Raw genomic sequence first — 18829 nt, forward strand, 5'->3', positions numbered from 1 at the left:
TGCTCCTTCTTTACAGAGAGGGCAAAAAAAGGAGGAAAAGAACAATCTGTCCATCCTTCCCCCCATTCTATGTCTCTGAACTTCATTTGGAGTCGCAGTAACATGACCAAATAAGGCCAGCCAAGAGAAGGGGAGTTAGACGACTTTAAGAGAGAGGGAGAGGGTGGGGACTCCCTGTTTTTCCCCCTTCACATATTCTGTCATCCCTCCTTCTTCTCTTTCTCTCTGAATTCCTCTAACTATTTCACACACACCATTTGTTCCCTCATGACTAAAAAGGTCGCAACATCCTAAATCTTCTCCAGCCATCCAAACCCCACTGGTCTTGCTCATCAGTCATGTTTGACTTCAGCTTGATGCATAATTCAGTGAGGACAACAATTAAAGGGAAGTGAAAGACAAATGAGGAAGACGAGGGGAGAGTGAAAGAATGTAAAACAGAGCGTAGAGGGTTACAGTGGAGAAAATGAGAAACTCCGGCATCTGAATGTTGGATGCTTCATTTACAGTTGAAACCACATATTTACATGCATCGAATTAAAAACACGTGCACCCTCTTTTTTTTACGGTCTTGAAACCTTTCCACCTTTAGATAAGTTAGAATTACAGAATAATTTATGCTAACTTGATGCCAGAATACTTTCTTCAGATTCAGAGGTTTACATACTAACAATATGTGTTAACAATATAATAAATTTGAACAGTCCAGATGATGATAACATGTCTTTGTCATTTTAGGATAACTTATTTCATAACACTTAAGTTAATTGGAAGCAAACGAGTGAACATATTTTCAACCAACACCTCAAACGTACCACTTTCTTGTGTGAAATTTTGGCAAAATCTCCCAAAAAAAAAGTCAGCCAATATGACAGGAAGTGGATTGTTTCATCTTTGTGAAAACCTCCAGATGCTTAAAGGTGCCACGCACATCTATTCGAACATTTATACACAAGCATGAAGACGAAGGGAAGGCATCTTCAGCCATCACAACGTTCAGGAAGGAGACAGTTTCTGTGTCTCAGATGTGGATGAATAATAGTGTGAAAAGTGCAAATGACCTTGTCATTTGTGTGTCGATATCACTTGGATTAAGGGTGATAGTGAAAGAAGAACTACGTAGGTTGAGACGTCAGTCACAGAGGAAGAGGCCATTCGTATATAAGCAATATAAAAAGGTAGATTACAGCTTGCAAATGTATGCAGGGAGAAAATCCCGGGTTTTTGGCCACATTTTGCTGCACTTAACCAGAAATATAACATCATGAGAAAAAATATTATGTGGAAATAATAAAACAAACTCTCAAGACATTAGTCAGGAAATTAAAGCTTAGGCACAAATGGATCTGCCATATGAATAAAGACCCTGAGCATTGTAACAAATCAGTTACAAACTAGCTTACGGACAGTAAAGTCAATGTTTTAGATCAGCTATCACAAAAGCTGAGATCTTTGTCTCAAAGACACTTTGTGGGCAAAGTTGAAAAGGTGCATGTGAGCAAGTTGGTCTGCAAACAAAACTCAGTTATGTGAGCTCTGTCAGGAGGAATGGGCTAAACAGTATTTTTCTAAGTTTGAGGTAAAAAAACACCTTTTAAACTCTATGACAGAATCCATAAGGCATTTCTTAAAAATATGAAATGTATGTATACTTCTGAATTTAAAGAAAATGAAGGGGGAAAAACTACAATTATCTCCTTCTCTCATTATTATGGAATTTAGAAAATAAAACTAATCTTAATATTTTAAGTGAAACTTTAGTCTGATTTATTGTCAGACAGAGAGACAAAAAAAGTGTATCTGTATGTTTTATAAAGAGTAATTAAACTTATGTTTTAAAATGTGTAGTAGCTCATGATGTGATTAAAAGAAGAGTAAAATTATTGTTGCTCTCATTTTTTCTTGAAATCTTTTCATCAAATTGCAGATAATTAACCACAGAATACATAATGACTGCTGTTTGTAATAAATTGTTAAGCTAATACTAATAAGGAGGGACAAACTGAACATAACTCGGTTAATATTAGAATAGCAACATTAAACCTCTTTCAACAAGGTTTGCTGAATGAAAGCATAGAAAATTTGCAGTTTCATCCAAATGGCAATCACAGCTTTTAAATGGATTCCAAATTCAACTAAAAAATTTCATTAAATTTGACATTTCCAACAATCGTCAGACAGTGGATGAAACCTTTTCCCAGAGAAAAGTAACAAAAGTTTCCATCAAGCCTCCATTCATGTCCACAGTTTGCAGCTTACGTAATAGAGTCATAAAAGCTCTCAGAAAGCAGAAGAGACTCCTGACATGTTTTACCTTGTATATTAAAAACCAAGCAACCACCACTAAGAGTTGGTCACACCTCTGGTCCAGATCTAACCAAGCTCTGCTCTTAAGTACAACACACACACTGACCAAGGACTTAGAAACAAGCGCTGCACTTCCTGAGATTTCGATCTTGATGCTAATGTAGAGGAAGCAACAAATCACTACTAATTCAAAAGCTGGACTTTTTCTGCAAGACTTTGACAGAACAAGGGAGGGTAGTCGTGTGCGATAATAACGAAAGCATTGAACAACAGAACAGTTTCTGCCGTTTGTCTCAGTTAAAACTCTCAGCTTTTCTCCTGTGTGTCTCTGACAGAGGCAATGCTTTACATGTACAACAGAAATGAGTCGCTAAGGTGGGCCTGAGGGGAAGGTTAATTATTTCAGAGCTGACGCAAGTGGTATGAGTTAAACACTGTAAATTAGACAGGAGATGACATGAGCATAAGTGGTTAAACACACAAGACAGTCAGTATTACCCATAAACGCTTTCACATGCTGCTAGTTTAGCAATGAAAATGCTGGAGTAATCAGATCTTGGTTTTGTTTTCCATCAATTTTGGTGAATTATGGAGCTGGGGCAAAAGGGAAGGAAAAGGTTTTAAAAGGGTATTTGGTTGTGAATCTAAGTTTTCAATGAATCAACATTGTGGCCCTTAATCCAAGTGAAATCTAAAATGAAAAATAAAAATAAATAAACAGCAAGAAAGTAAACTGATAAATTATCACTAACGGCATACAATGATATGTAATATCTTTAGATATTAACTTGCACTTTTAAAGAAATCTCATTAGATTAATATTTAAAATTTTAATTTAAAGTATGATTCGTGATTAATTGAAATATGTGTAATTATTTTTAAGAAGCAGAACCAACAAAGCATTTGGGGCTGAACTGAAAACAAAGCAGTGATTTATTTATTTAATTTTTTTAACTGACTATTGTTAGGTTCCAGTTGTTCACATTAGAGATTTCTTCAGGCATTGTTTTGCTGTTGTTGTTACACTTAAATGTTTCAGATCATAGGATGTTTTATTATTTGACAATTATGACATGAGTAAATACAAGATGCTGTTTTAAAGAGATATTTATTGAAGGGAACAAAGATGTGTAAGCCATCCTGGAACTGTGAGAAAAAGCAACAATTCACTAAACCTGATGAGTGCACCACTTCTGTAATCACTGCCATCAAGTGTTAGACAAAATCGATCAGAAAGTCATAAATTGATCAGAAAGTCATCTCTGTGGAGGCTTTTCCTTGCAGAATGGTTCAAATTCAGCCAAATTAGGTGGATTTCAAGTACGAACATCCTGTTTAAGATTATGTCACAGCAGCTCAACAGGATTGAAGTCCAGACTTTGACTACACCACTCTAATAATTTACTCTACAACAGTTTTATTTTGTGCCAAGATGTCGAATTACTGGTGAACTTTGGATCACTGATCTACAGCACTTGACCTATTGGCTGGATATTTTTTCCATCACTATTTCCACCACCTTGTGTGACTAAAAGTATAATGTTCTTTACCTGGAATGAGGTGTCAGCTGCTCTGCTGCTTTAACGGGATGAGTAACTTCCAAAAAGTCCAAATGTAACACCGGACTTTGTCTTCTGCTTGGTCAGCAGCAAATCTGAATTTGGAAATGAGGCCTGCAGTGGTTCTTGTAGATTCTTCTGTGATCTCCTGAATGAATCATTCTCAAGTTTACAGCTGTGTCATGTTTTCTCCATTTGTAGTTAATTCCTTGGTTTGCAAGACTCCCTACTACTTAGAAATGGCTTTGTATTTCCTTCTTGTTCGCGTAATTCTTTATTTCATGGCATTATGTGTTGCTTTTAGACATCTTTGTGGCCTACTGCATTCTGTCAGTCAGGTTCAGTCAGACTGATTTCTTGTTTCTGCATCTCTAGCATTAATCTCACATGGGTGTGTATAGTGAACCAGATCAACAATATTACAGGTAGCAAACACATTAATGAAACTGTACATTTTGCAGCAAATTACCAGAAGTTCAAGGTTCCTTTATGTTATTATGTAAGAATGACAACTCATTATTTAAAAGGATCACATTAAAATCGTAGCATAATAACATGACCACAAAGAGCTGCCCCCATAAAACCTTCCTTCATACAAGTAATGTGACATTTAAAACAGTGGGAATCACAACAAGTAGATAATACAAAGCAGCGCTGAAGAGTTATCTCTGCATTTCACCATCTCTGCATTTGAGCACCGCTAATGAGTTTGTTTGTTACTCAGTGGTCTGACTTCAGCAATCAGCATGTGGATTGCAGAACAAGAAAATAAGGCAATATTGGACAAGAAAATATGAGTTACTTTTCAAATAAAAAAATCAACATATTCATAATTTCAGTTTGAAGCAATGAAACATCTGGAACATCAGGCAAGACTGTATCCAATTAGCATTGATAATGTGATACATTCTAGAAAATCTCATTAAACAAAAGCTGCAAGATTGCAATGGTAAATATTTACATTTTGCACATTTTGGAGGAAAGATGCACTTTTTTCTCAATTTAAGCCAAAGGCATAATTTGTATACACCTGACTATTAATGTTTAGAGCTATATATATATATATATATATATATATATATATATATATATATATATATATATATATATATATATATAACTGTTTTTTGCTTAATTTGATGAAGTCAAATTAATTAATTCGTAGGACCACTGAGAGGAGGCAGAGGAGCTTGATTTTTTCACAGATTATATGTCTCATATTATACTGTAACATAGTGAGAGTTTTAATAAATGTGTAAAAATCATATCTTCATAAAAATTACCTACTGCAGCTTTAAGTAGACCTTATCAAGTACAGTTTATATATGCACTGATGCACACAGCAGCAGCAGACATCCAGACGTTCAGTGTCTTGCCTAGGGAACAAATGCAGTTTTTGGCATTTGCCCAGGGAGGCATTAGAAAATGAGGGGCAAATGCAATATTAATAAAAAATATATAAATTGTTTTATCTCACAGTTCAGCAGTATTCAGTATTGCACACCGAGTAAGTTTAATATTGCTTATTTACTTTGTAGTAAAGGTCCCATATGGACCTGAATGATAGGCCTTTATAGGTCCCATCATTCTTTAATGTGGCCTATTCAACAGTTTGAGACATGAAACATTGGTGGTTTCCCCATTAAAGCTTCTCTGCTGAGGTTCAAAAGCAGCATAATAAGCATCAGAGTAACATAACCCTAGATCAGAAAAAAGATGACTGAAAAATGTGACGGATGCATGCCGAAGCAAGTTAGATTTGTCTGGAAAACCAATTAGTTGAGATTAAAGAGTGCATTACATGTTCCTTTTAGTCAGTTTCAAAGACCATAAAATGGTACTAATAAAATATAATAATAGAGTGACTGAAAAGGCTGCTAATGTGAGCCAAATGAAAGAGCACTAACAAAGCATTAATGGAAACTACAGAAAGTTGATTTGGTTTTAGCATCGTCAGTAGGTGTGTTTGCTTGATCTGTTTGGAGAGGAATTAATTCACTTCACTGATTCACTTTTAATGCATAGTTTTAATAATTTACAAATCAAGATGGTGCAGGACACGGTGTTAGACTCTGCAATGTTCAAGAGGGATTTTTGCCCGACAAGTCTACTGAGGTAAAAACTTTAACTAATTACTTATTAACGAAGATGAAGTTGTTGATAGTTAATGACAGATTGAGGGCTAAAATAAAATCCCGAAGGAGCTTTCAAGTTTCTGTTTTACTCTGTATCTAATATTCAAATAAGTATGACTGAAAATGTAATCAATATTTTCGCATTTATATTTAATTTTAAATAGAAATGTTTTTTTTATACCTAGCTTTTTGGCAGGACGTAACTTTAGGAGATGTCACAACAGGGTGCAGCACGGCTCCACTCATGAATGAGCTGGTGATGATTTCTGTCCCATAATATTTTAGCACAATGTAACCAAAGCAGATGTTTCAGAGTGCAGATACAGGCTTCATGTGAGAGATTATAATGGTGAGGAGAGAGCTGTGTTTACGTTAGGAGGAAATGTTAAGCATACCTCAGCAGTGACAGTAACGCCAAGAGGACCTAGCAAAGGAATTATTTTGAGGGGATTAATGTATTATTTTTACCAAAGCTTCAAAGAAGCACCAGCTTCGAATCAGTTATCAGTTGACAAAAATGACTATTGGTCTGGTGAATCCTTGCTTACTGCAGTCAATTGCTCTGGAAATTGCCTAATTGGAGTAATTCCAGTGTCATGTGCAAACATTTTCTGTTTCCCTGCAGGACTCTCATCTAAAATGAGCTAATCAGAGCAGGACCAGCCAAAACAGAAAAGCAGCTTTTCAACAAGCAGCACATACAGCGTGTTTGCTGAACATGCTCTATGAACTATAAAGGGTAATAATATAGGATTGGAGAACAAGTGCGACAAAATGATGGGAAACAAAGAAAAGACAACAGGAGAGAAAGCGAAGACACTGGATCTGAAAACCACGATGAGCGACAGAATCTGACGCATATATTATGTTGACATGCTCGAATAAAACAAACAAAACTATTGCTTATATTCAAAGCACTTAATGAACTTGGACAGCTGGAGGATTGTGACAAACTGAATCTCAGTTAACTCAATGAAGTTTTATAGTACTGCATTTCTCAGTTACTATAAATCAAATAAAATAGAGTAGAAGGCTTTGCCCGACATTGCAATATTTATTCCTAGATATACTGGTTTGCAGCAGAGACATGCCAACACATGCAGGTCCCATGCAGCTTGTGCCTGAATGCACAAACATTTGGAGCTGCAGGCGTTCTTTTATGAAATGTTGGTTAGAGATTTGCAGTCGAGGAACACGAGCACATATGTTTTGTTTTTTTTCTTTTTAAGAATCGTGGTTGTCATACATTTGTCAAAGCTTGCTTCTTCGTTTAATGACATCACTCTGGAAATGTTGCTTAGTTGTCATCTTATTTGTTTATATTTTTAAAACACATCTTATCTTCACACGTGAAGATATAACCATAGCAGTCTATGATCCTAAAAAAAACCCTTCAAACTTATTATTGTGAAAGCTATGATCTTTGGGAAAGTTGTGTTTTTCTGTCAAACCTTTTAAAATGAATCATGATTAAGAGAATAAGGACATCCTAATTAGTGAAATAATTTCTACAACTAACTAAGCTGCCACTGGACTTACAAACAATTATAGTTCCTCTACCAGGGTGGAAGTCTGACTGCAGTTTGGTTCGCATGCTTCTCTATCAGCAAGATCACGCAAACCTCTGGTTGAATTTCATAACATCTGGTAGAAAAGAGTGTGGGAAAAAGAAAACAACAATACATTTTTGTGTAGATTCTCATCAGATTTTCAGTACGATGACATGATGGCCTGATGTTCTCCTTCGGGATTTTCTTACAGTGTGAGGCTCTTTTTCTGATGTGTTGTGCAGTCAAGTCAAAGTTTATTTGTACAGCACAGTTACAACAGCCTCAGCTGACCAAAGTGCTTCACAATAAACACAACATCACAAGTGGATAAATGACAAAATAGAAAATTTAATTTAGTAAAAATGTAGGTTAAACAACAGATGTAGCCGAATGCACACCTTCCTAAACATTTCACTTTTGTCTCCAAAGTTCACAAAATACTTCTCCAATACTCTTGGGGACCATCAAGCTGTTTTCTGTCAAATGTGAAATTGGCATTTGTGTTCCTGGATAAATAATGTCACTAAATATGATTCAGAGGCGTTATATAACTCTGTGTTTTGAGATCTTCTAGCCTATTTCACATTGTCAGAGTGGTTCTATTTAAGCCACTTCTTTATTTTAAATAAACTAATTGATCACTATTATGTTGTCAGGTTTCTTTGGTTACATTAACATTTATTTAACAATCTGAAACGTTCTGGTGAGACAAAAAATAAACACAAACAGTACAAACCTTTGTAGGTAACACTTCGCACACATACAAAGTGTTAGTATAGCCACGTGGCAAAAGACTTTTTCACAAGACTGTACATGCACATCTCCCTGCAGCTGAAGATCTTTGCATTGAGGGAAGTTTTCTGAAGCACCAGGCTAAAGCTAGCTCACTCACTTCCTCTGTGTTTGATATGCTTCTATGACCTTTTAGGTGCTCAGGTCACTCCCACCAGACTGCCTGAAGGATCGATGAGCCTGAGTGGGTCACATCTAACACAAGGGAGCTGCAGCTGCTAATATAGTCTTTCGTACTAACAGCCAAACCCTGTTAATAAAGTGACACCTGTTAACAACTTAATATTTCACTTTGGCTGGAAGCGTAACTGCTGTGGCAGTGATGCATCTTCAGATCCAGAGCATTAAAATCCCAATTTAAAATAATTTTATTCTTTCTTTTTCTTTTCTTATTTTGTCTCCATATAATGCATGCAGACCAAACGCGCTTCAAAATGCATCCAACACCTGTGCTGTGATGTTTGTGTACTTTGATTTTGAGCATCAAAATTGCTCGAGACGTGCATTGGGAGGAGCCTCTTGCCATTTTCCCCCTCTCTTGATCTCTTTGTGCAATGGTTGATGAAATATTGAGTACATACAGTAGAAACAAAATCAGAAGTGGTTAAAAGCAAGAAGAATCGAATGGGGCTAAACTTCTTCCATGCAGTTAACGTCACTGATGACAAAATACAAAAAAAAAAATCTCCAAAAACAAGCAAAGAAATTAAAAATTAAAAGCATACTCTGCAGTTTTGTACCAGGCGCCACTAAGAAAAATAAGAATACATATTGTATAGTCAGAGGACAATGCATGTGATAATAATGATATTGCTTTTTTTTCCCCAATGCAATACTTCCAACGTTCAGATATTGGAAAAAAAAAATCTCAATCTACTCTTTGTATAAAAAAAAAGCTTTTAAGTGAACAAGGATCAAAGAAAAAAAAAATTTTCTTTAAAAATGTCTTGTTTTTTGCACAGAAAAGGTAGGCTTTATTTTGCTTTATTTACTGAAAGAAAGAGAATATCGTCGTCAGGTTCCTCTGTGTTTGAATTCACCAGATAATTCAGAGGTGTTGTTCATTTGGTGAGTTTCACAATCTAGATGCATGTGTCGGATGCGCGTCGAACTCTCAAAACACTTCAAACACGCAGCACTAGATCTGCGAGACGTCTCACGTCCACATAGACTTTGAATGTAAACCAGACGCCCCTGACGCTCAACCCGCCTTCGGTCTGAACACAGCATTGCTCACAGTAGCTGTAGATATTAAAAATCTACCCATTGTGTCTCTGGCATTGCCTTGGTAAAATTGGATAAACATTTGCAGTCACTTTTTATATTTTACTTTTTTCCTGCCTCCTTTAACACCCCCCCAAGGGTGACACACTCCATACTTTGAAAATCCCTAATTTAATACCAATTGTCTTTACTGTGCTGTTTACTAAAAATAAGTCTTTACATGACTGGTGATTAATAATAACTTGGCTGCTCTTTTATAGTGAGCAGCAGAGTAGAGGGTGAGAAATGAGTCGACAGCTAGTTAGAATAGATTCATTAGATTAAATGGGATCAGTTCTTGTCATGCAATGCCAAAGTTTTGGGTTCAATTCTAGCTTCCTCTGTTATTCCATAACTGTGTGCATATAGGCAAGGCAATTAATCCCAGGCTGCCTACTGATCGGTGTATTATTTGTGATAATCAGTGAATGTGGCTGGGTGAATTTGCTTCTATGGCAAAAGTGGTGGGTGTGACTAGAAAAGCACAATTTAAATTCAGATAAATGTCAATTACCTCTCTCATCTGTTCTTGAATTTCTTTAGAGCATGAAGTATAACTTCTTTTTTTTTAATTGAGTTTGCTTCTTGTCAAACCACATATTTAATTATTCTCAATTCTACACCTCAATCAGTAATCAAGTCTGGGTGTGGCCAGTGAAACTAAATCAAAACTATGTGGTTACGCAAATCATTACAACAGGTTGGTTTGGAAACCTTTTTTATACTCTTTTAAAAAAAATCTTCAATAGATGTTTTTCATTTACTCAGGTTATTGTTGTTTATAACAAATGTAGAATGCCACTTCCAAGACAAAAAAAACCTCAAAGATCTGTAAGAATGCATCGATATTAATATATGTAACTATGCTAGTTACCACTTTAAACTAGCCATTAAAAGGATGTTTCTCAGCCAATGAATGCCGTTTACACAAAAACAGGATGTGTTCTCAGAATAAATATCTAAATGGATGTCCACATGAACAGTTTCCTTTCAAGGTTAGCACCATTTTGACTATTTTAGGATTCCTCACAGGACGTGACACCCACGGGTAATCTGCTCTTTAATTAGTCAACAGCCCACGTTACTGTGCTGGCAACTTGCATGAATCAAGAGAGAAATTGGTTTTGTTTGATAATAAAAATGTTTCAGCTAACTTTATTTCAGCTACTTTAAACTGAATATGCATTTGTTAGGAGACAAAGGTGCAACTGTAATTATGCAACATATGTAAAATGTATAAGTAGCTAATTCTTAATGGCACGGCTTTAAAAACAACAAGTGCAGTAATGGAGATGAAAAATCTATGGCAACTAATGTAGATGTGTGACAAAGTCTGTTGCAGCTACAGATGCTCTGGTCTATAAAAGAGAAGCATTACAAGGATTGTAAGTATGCAAACACTGTAGGTAAATCATTTTAAACATGGAGTGTTAAGCACAGTGCATACATTTTTTTATAATCATTTCCTCATGCAAATTATTTCTATTTAGGAGTTTCCTCATACATTCCCTTTTTAATGCATCAAATCCCAACTTATTTGAAAAACCGTTGACTGTATTCCACCTCTTGTTACTTAAAGTTTTACTTTTAACAAGCAAATGTTATTTTAAATTTGTAAAATAATCTTGATTACATTTTGTCCTTGTTTTCAATTGATTTTTTTTCCTTTCAACCTTTGCTGCTTTTTATTCCTTTTGTTGTTCATAAGCTAACCGTTTTTAGAGACAGGATTTTTATTTATAAGTTGTTTCTTTTCTTCCTTAAAATGCTCCTCAATTCAAAGGGTGTACCAAGCAGACAGCTAGTCAGAAACATATTTAAAACATAGTCTTTGGCTCTTTATTGGACATACCACTTTTTCCCACAGCTTTAGCTGAATTTATAAATGACACAAAACTTTTGATATAGAGAGAAGTTTGCTCTTGACAGAAAAGTAAAGATTTTCTGTTTGACTGGACCTAAAAAGCCTATTGAGATTCAATAAATCAGTAAACTTGCAAACTCCTATTAAACACCTTTTTCTATCCAATCGGTTATTCCAAAAAAAGTCAACAGATTAGTCCTACACTATATTGATGTTAACTCAAGCAGAAAGGCCTGGGGTTTCCACTGTTAAAGGTTTTTAAGCTGCAGATGTATCCTTTACTGCAAATGAAAAGGTGTAGACTTATGCGATGTTGATGCATTTTAGGCAATCAAATATTTATTTTCATGTTTCAAAAAGGAAATTCTTTGTTTAATATACATCATCTTAATCTGCAGAATGCTCAATTTTTTATTGGAACATTAAAAAACATTTTTATTGTGATGAATAATCAATTATTCATCATAATAAATTGATTAGTAAAATAATCGTTAGTTGCTGCCCTAGTCTAGATAAACATTTTCCACAGCACTGGATCTCAAGTAAGGAACTAATATTAGAGCTACACTGATGCTTTCCAAAGATTCATTTCAAAAGCCGCTTTCAGACTGTTGAAAAAAGCTTCTATGAATAAAAACAACCAGAAAAATGTTATATTTTACATATTTAAATGAAATAAGACTAAACCAAATTACTTTTATAGTCAGCAGGCACCAATCAGGCAAAATCTGATTAGTCCGTATATTAAGTTGCTTTGACCCAACGTTGCTGGTGCCTAAAGAAGGCATTTCAAGAGTGTGTGTAAAGTAACATGCTGACCTGAGAGAGAAAACTTGAAAGCATGTTCTTCAGTTTTCTTCTACATATTTGTATGAGACTTCCTCTTCTGCAAGAACTGTTCATAACAAAACCAAACCAGCCTGAAACTAAAAAGGGGACTTGATTACATCATCTGCCTCCAACAGTGACAAAAATCAAGAGTATTGAAATCTAGTTTGATGCAGCAATATAAGTTGTGCAAAATTATTCCTAATCATTTTGTATTTGCAGGATATTAGTAAAACCCCATTTCCGGTGATTCCTCTGTTAACTGCACACACTCCAAATAATTAACGACTGCTCATGGGAACAAGAAAAAAAAAATTTCTGAATGGTGTTCTTGTACTTCATCTGTCTCCAAGCGAAAGCAGAATTGGTCAAAATCAGAAGCGGGTCAAAGCTTCACAAAGACCAGAGATCAGAAATCAGCCACAAAATTTAAATCTGACAAATAAAGTGCAATTTTAGAGCGTTTGATAGAAAATGTGTGAGAAATAAGATTGAGAAAAAAAGACCTGCTGATAACCATTTTTTTAGAGCTTAATTTGCTGTTTGGAAGCAAATTAAAGATAAATGAGGAGATTGTGATCTAAAGCTTTTGCACAGTGATGCATTTGTGGAAAAAGCTGCTCTGCTGCAGTTCTCCTGTGTTGTCGTAACCCCATATGCTCATAGTAGGACACTGTGCCGTGCCTCTATTGAGTGACGTTTCCAGTCTGAGAATTGAGTGACGTTTCCAGTCTGAGAATTGTGGGTCACAAGCTTTGCTTCCTGTATATTAATAGGAAACTACTATTAATAGGAAGTTCAGCAAAAGTATCAACTCAAGGCTTTTACCAATACAGCAACTTTGTTGTTTCAACTAATCACCATCAGTGCTGATTCTCCCTATCTGGCCTTACTTGGACAGATGTGTGCAAGCAAGCACACAAGCAGGGAATGAACACATGCACAAATATGTTGGCACATATACGTGAGCACATGCACACGCACAAGCACACGTAGTCACATCATTAACACGGACAAAGGCAGGTCTGTTTGAAGTCCAGTGGGCAGAGACATTGTGGCCATCACCAAAGAGACACAGCACAACACATTCAGCGTTGTCTCCAACACACTCTGCAGTATCAACAGACTGCAGATAGGGTTATAACACCAGAGCACCAGAGAATACAAAGGGCTGCTTCTTACCTCTAAACTTCTTTGGGGGATTACCGAGGTCTCCGGCATCAGGCTGGACAACGCAGCGGTCATCCACCAAGCTGTAAAAATAAAACAAGTAATAAAGGTAAAACAGTGTAATACATAGCTGACTCACAAAAAAGAGGAAATCTGTGTTTTAGGGTTTTAGGAGATGCAAAGAGAGCTGTTGAGAAAATTGTACCATTTTCATCATAATTGGCCCATGTCAGTCTGGATCCTAGTGAACAAAGTATATGCTAGTTTTACCAGGTTGCACCGACAACAACCCTGTTCAGGACAGATGCTGTTACTGTGTGAAGACTCAACGCTAGCTAATTTTAGTCAGGCAGAGGTGTGAGAATGTATATAAAACAATCTGTATTTTCCAAAAACAGACAAAAGACATGTCTTTGATTGGTTCAGGCTGCAAGAAAGTGAGAGAGAGCATAAATTGTAGCAGGTAAAAATAAAACTGAGCAGGGCAAAATTGCTCTTTTTTAAAATCATTTTCAGGTTTTAATCTCGATCCACTATCAAACATGGTGTGTTTGGAAATGCAGGGTTTTGGAAATCTCAGCGATAAAGTTGGGAATACACCCAGGAACTGCTATGTTTGAAATGCTCTTTGTGTTAGTCAATAAACAGGTAATGAATATGCTAAAGACAGAATAAAATGGGCAGTCTGTTACCATTTTTCTTTGTCTTAGGACAACAGAAAAAAACAACATTTTACAGCAACTGCTCACTCAACAAGGCTGGACTGTCACTCTTAATATAAATTCTTAACAACTACACAGCAGGGAGGAACAAAACAAAACACATAATGTCTTTAATTATAGATCTTAAGGAAAGAGACAATTCAAAAACTTTAGAAAATACATCAAAATATTAGGCACAAAATTCTGACTGGTGCAACTCTTCCTGACATTTTTAGCTACAGTGTGAGGATCGGCATGTGACTGCTCTGGAGGAATGGAAGGCTGCACAGGTGATCTTAGTGCTCACATGCAGTCAACATCGATGGTCTCTGTGCTTACAGGAGGTTTTTGGACTGCTGCCCATGTTATTTTCACCAGAATTTTCTAAAATGGTTGCTGCTTACGTTCCAAAATGTGCAAATTCAATAAACACAGAGAAGAATCTGTCTGGTATCTTCAGTGGACAAAAAACAACAACAAACAAATGTCATTTAATTCATACCTCTAAATGGAATTACCACTTAGAGGTATTTGAGGGTAGCGGTTATCTTTGGCCTATTCCAATGTTGTACATTTATACTGCGACAACAACATTTTGTATGCTGTGGTCCAGCCATAGAAACAGTCTTTCAGTCTCTAAACCAAAGCTTATCGGGTGTTCAAAACACCTTTGCGAATGCGTGTGAACAGCATGAAATTTATGTCGTAGGTGTGCAGCAATTGTGTGATGTGATCATGTTCAATATGGACAAAAATCTCAGAACAAACCTTGATAACATAGATTTTATCTATGTTATCAAAAACTGAGGCATTTCTGAAGACCCTGCACTCGCGGTGTGTACATAATCAAGAGGATGGTGAGTGTAGTTTACAATGACAATTTCAATTTGAGATTTTGTCCAGCTGCAAAACCAGAGTGTCCAAACATCTGTATGTGGAAGCCAGATTTAACCATACACACTTAAACAGAGCATTTACAGTCATATCCAATGAAGTTTATTCATCAGATTAAAAGTACCTTTTGACCATTTTTCAGCAGGTATAAAACCTACTTTTCATTAAGGCTATATTTCTGTATAATATTTGTTTTTATTGCTCTCATGTAATATCCTAATTTTAAATTTCATGTTTTCTTAACAGTATGCAGAAAGACATAATTATTAATGGAAATAAAGGCATTCAAACATCCTTCTCTGTGTAATTTATCTATATAATGTGTTTTACTAAGTGTAAAAAATTTCTGAAATGAACGGACTTTTCAAGAATATTCTAAGTTTATTCAATGGGTCTCTATGTTTTATACCTGCAATCTGCAAATACCTGCAATCCTGAACTCAGCAGTTGCTGTTGCTGAATTCAGGATCTGCTACATTGGGCCTTTTAAATCATGTATATGTTTTCCATCTTTCCTTTCAAAAAACAAACAAACCAATAAGCAGCCTTGAATGTTCTGTGACAGATTTATCTTTGGCCTATTGCAACACAAGCTGGGACAGAGGCCAAATCCCACATCCCATTTAGCAGAATATGTACAACAGAAGGAAAAAAACTCCTCCTTCGTATTTTGAAGGAAAAGGAACGAGCAGATGAAGCCTGGATATAAAGTGAAGATGATTTGCCGACACGTAAAACTTCACAATTCACCTCAGAGGTTTGTGGTTGGTTCTTAACACCTAGCAGATTAGTATGACCTCTAAACATCTCAAACCTTTCCAGCTGCTGGGTCTACCTTGTCTCACAGAACCCGTTCTGCAGTTTGATGCAGGAAACATCTCAGAAGGAAAACACTGTGATATTAAGAGCTCTCTCTCCTCTCTGTGTAACTTCTTCCTGGAGGGCAGATGACCTAAAGAATCCAGTGAAGTTGGATTTGTTTGTGGAGTGGGTGGCTTCTGGCCAAAGCTCTCATGACAGTTTTTGCAGATAAGTGGGTTTCACTGCGTGAGCGTGTGTATAACTCTACGTGGGAAGTGCCTGCATGTAAGAATGGCCACGATGTCTTTATAATGACTCAGTCTTTGCAGTGGGTCGTTCCCTTTTTCATGAGCCGGCAGAGGGGGTGTGGGTAGGACCAGGACTCTTGAGCTGTCAGATCGGATTCCATTACAAACTGTAGATGCCTTTCATCTTTTGAGGATGAATTGTATCCACTAGTGCAGGGGAGCCCAAACTTTTTGAGACCAAGATCTACTTTTTCTGTCACCAGCCGGCTGAGATCTCCCTCATGACACGGAGATATAAAAATTGTATATGAAACTCTACTGACTTATTTTATGTGCAAATATCCATCAGCTATAGCAGAAATATTAAAGTGATAGAAAACCGGATGCAGTTTCTTCCTCAGTGAGATTCTGACTCTGGGAAGAGGTTACTGCTTTCAGAAGCTGGTTGAAAACCTGAGGCCAGCAGGTATAATTATGGCAGGTCTGAACTTTGGTTTGATGACGTCAACATGAGAAATTTCAGACTAATAGGAGGAACCACAGAGCTGTTAAGATAAAAGCACATCTTGTGAAGTTGGGATATTTTTCCTCCAGCAGGTTCCAGAGGAATCACCTCAAACCAAACGTTGGTTTGAGGTGGATTTTATTTCAATGTCATTTGTGAATGTCAGCTCCTCATTTTCACAGTGGAGCTATAAAGGTTTATAACTCGACTAGTAACTAGTACATAGAGGATATATCAGGTATATTTTATTCACTATATTTCCTGTTCAGAAAATGTAAAATATTATTTATTAAATAGGTTGAGCAATACAATGAGATGCCAGGGAGACTGCTGGACTGACTAGAGTTTTGTCTGATAGTATTTGCCCTAAACACCTACCATCCTGCTGCTACATTCTCAAACACAAACTTCATTATTTGCGTCTCCTGCCCATACATTCCCTTTCTCCTCACACTTTCAGAGACGATAAAGGTGGAAGCTTATTCAGCCTGCAGTCCTTATTCTTGCCCCTACACAACTAATTAGAAAGGTGTGCTTTTCATCTTCATTAATAATATCAAACCTCTGGTGCAAAAGAACAGAGAAAAGTGTAAAAAGCAGACTGATACACATTATATATAATATGTGACCAGTCTGAGGAAACATACCCCAGAGTACTGATGAAGCCATTGGTGGATCCCTCTGCATACAGGGAGCAAATGTCCCCGATATGCAAGAAGCTGGACATCTTATCCGACATGATTGACACCAATTACAGAGCACCTGGAAAAGATGACAAGAAGATAAACGATGAAATTGAAAAAATAAATAATAAAATCTGCTACTTTTTTTATGTATAACTTTTACAAAGTTTGACCAAGATCAAGCTCACCTACAGTGTTTTGCAAAAGTACTTACACCCTTGTCATATTTTCTCACATTAAAGCCAAAAACGTCAATGTTTTTAATGTGGTTCTCAAAGAAAAAGTGGTGCATAACCATAAAAACAAAGGGGAAAAAACAATGCAAATAAAACATTTTTTATTTGTTGGGCTTTAAACTTATACTGCTGAATAAAATCCTATGCTTGAAATTCACTTCAGAAGTCATCTCAGTGTAAACATCAAATTACATTTTTGACATTATTGGGGAGGGGTGTAGATAATAATTGAATGAATATTCATTTGTCCTTCCAATTCACAATTATATATTATTTTGTGTTAGCCTACAAAATAAACCACATCTTCCAGTTCGAGGTAATAACACGCAGTAAGAGTGGCTTTTCCAGGAAGCTGACCCAGCCCTACCGGTCAGGTTGGCTGGCTGGATTTGCATAGAACCGGTTGGAAATGAAAATGTTACAGTAACCTGTCGATGTCGCTTTGCGGCTTTAAGGGGCTGCAGGCTGCAGCCACCTACCAGGGAGGTTTCTGCACCTGCAGCTGGTCATCCCCGCCGAGGCTCCCTGCAGGAAGCTTTAATTTCACCATGTCAGAGACGCTGAGCAGTGTTGGGAATAAAATTTCACCAAACAATTTACAGCGAACAATGGGGGCGGAACAGTCGCGCATCAGGCTGATGTGATTGTTTATCCACGCACCAAAAAAGAAAAACTCAACTCTAAAACTTTTAGAACCGCTGCCCCGTGACTCATAATGGTTCCTATTGTCAAAGTTGGTCTTCGCGGATTACTTGCGAGCGTATAAATCTACCTGCATTCAGCTGTGAGTTTTAATAACCATGTAAGGAAGAAACAAATCTTTTTTTTTTTCTCCGCTGAGAAAGGGAGAGAGAGAGAGAAGGGGGAGAGGATTGGAGGTAGGAAGAAGAGGATGGCAAAACTGTGAGAGTTGTGCGCTCAACTTTACCTCGGTGGTGCTGCACTCAGCTCAGACGATCAGCTTTCTCCGAACCAGAAGAGCCAGCATGACTGTGGCCGTCCTCTCCGCCGGACCAAGTGCTGAGATCCAGCCGTCAGCGGCTCCGATAATCCTGTTTCTGACAGCTTTCCGTGGCTGCGTTCGCTGAGGCAGCAGGCGGGCAGCAGGCACTGACTGAGCTGAGCTGCCTGGCTTGCTGCCACTTCTTTCTCTTCTTCTTCTTTTAGGCGCCTGCTGTGTTGATAGCTGGGAAATGTGGTTTCATTTTACCCCGAGGAAATCGGAGCCGCAGCAGCGTCAAAAAACATTGAAAAAATAAAAATCTGTATTTGTGATTAAATTGTAGCATCTTA

General features: G+C 36.9%; 1 protein-coding gene across 6 annotated transcripts in view; it reads right to left on the reverse strand.

Annotated features, from left to right (window-relative positions):
- LOC103465353 (inositol 1,4,5-trisphosphate-gated calcium channel ITPR1-like) overlaps positions 1-18709 on the reverse strand; it is an 87103-nt gene extending 68394 nt beyond the window's left edge. For 4 of the 6 annotated variants that reach the window (XM_017304784.2, XM_017304780.2, XM_017304783.2 and 1 more), the window contains exons 1-3: positions 18465-18708; positions 17265-17379; positions 13481-13551 (exon numbers count right to left, since the gene is read on the reverse strand). In XM_017304784.2, coding sequence (XP_017160273.1) covers positions 13481-13551; positions 17265-17356 — 163 coding nt within the window. In that variant the 5' untranslated portion in view covers positions 17357-17379; positions 18465-18708. Of the gene's footprint in view, positions 1-13480; positions 13552-17264; positions 17380-18464 lie in introns of all 6 variants that reach the window. The other 2 variants (XM_017304779.2, XM_017304776.2) reach the window with 1 other exon arrangement.
- Between the last annotated feature and the right edge of the window lie 120 nt (positions 18710-18829).

This window comes from Poecilia reticulata, chromosome 5, assembly GCF_904066995.2.
Source record: "Poecilia reticulata chromosome 5, P_reticulata-male-v2, whole genome shotgun sequence".
Classification (NCBI taxonomy): Eukaryota; Metazoa; Chordata; class Actinopteri; order Cyprinodontiformes; family Poeciliidae; genus Poecilia; species Poecilia reticulata.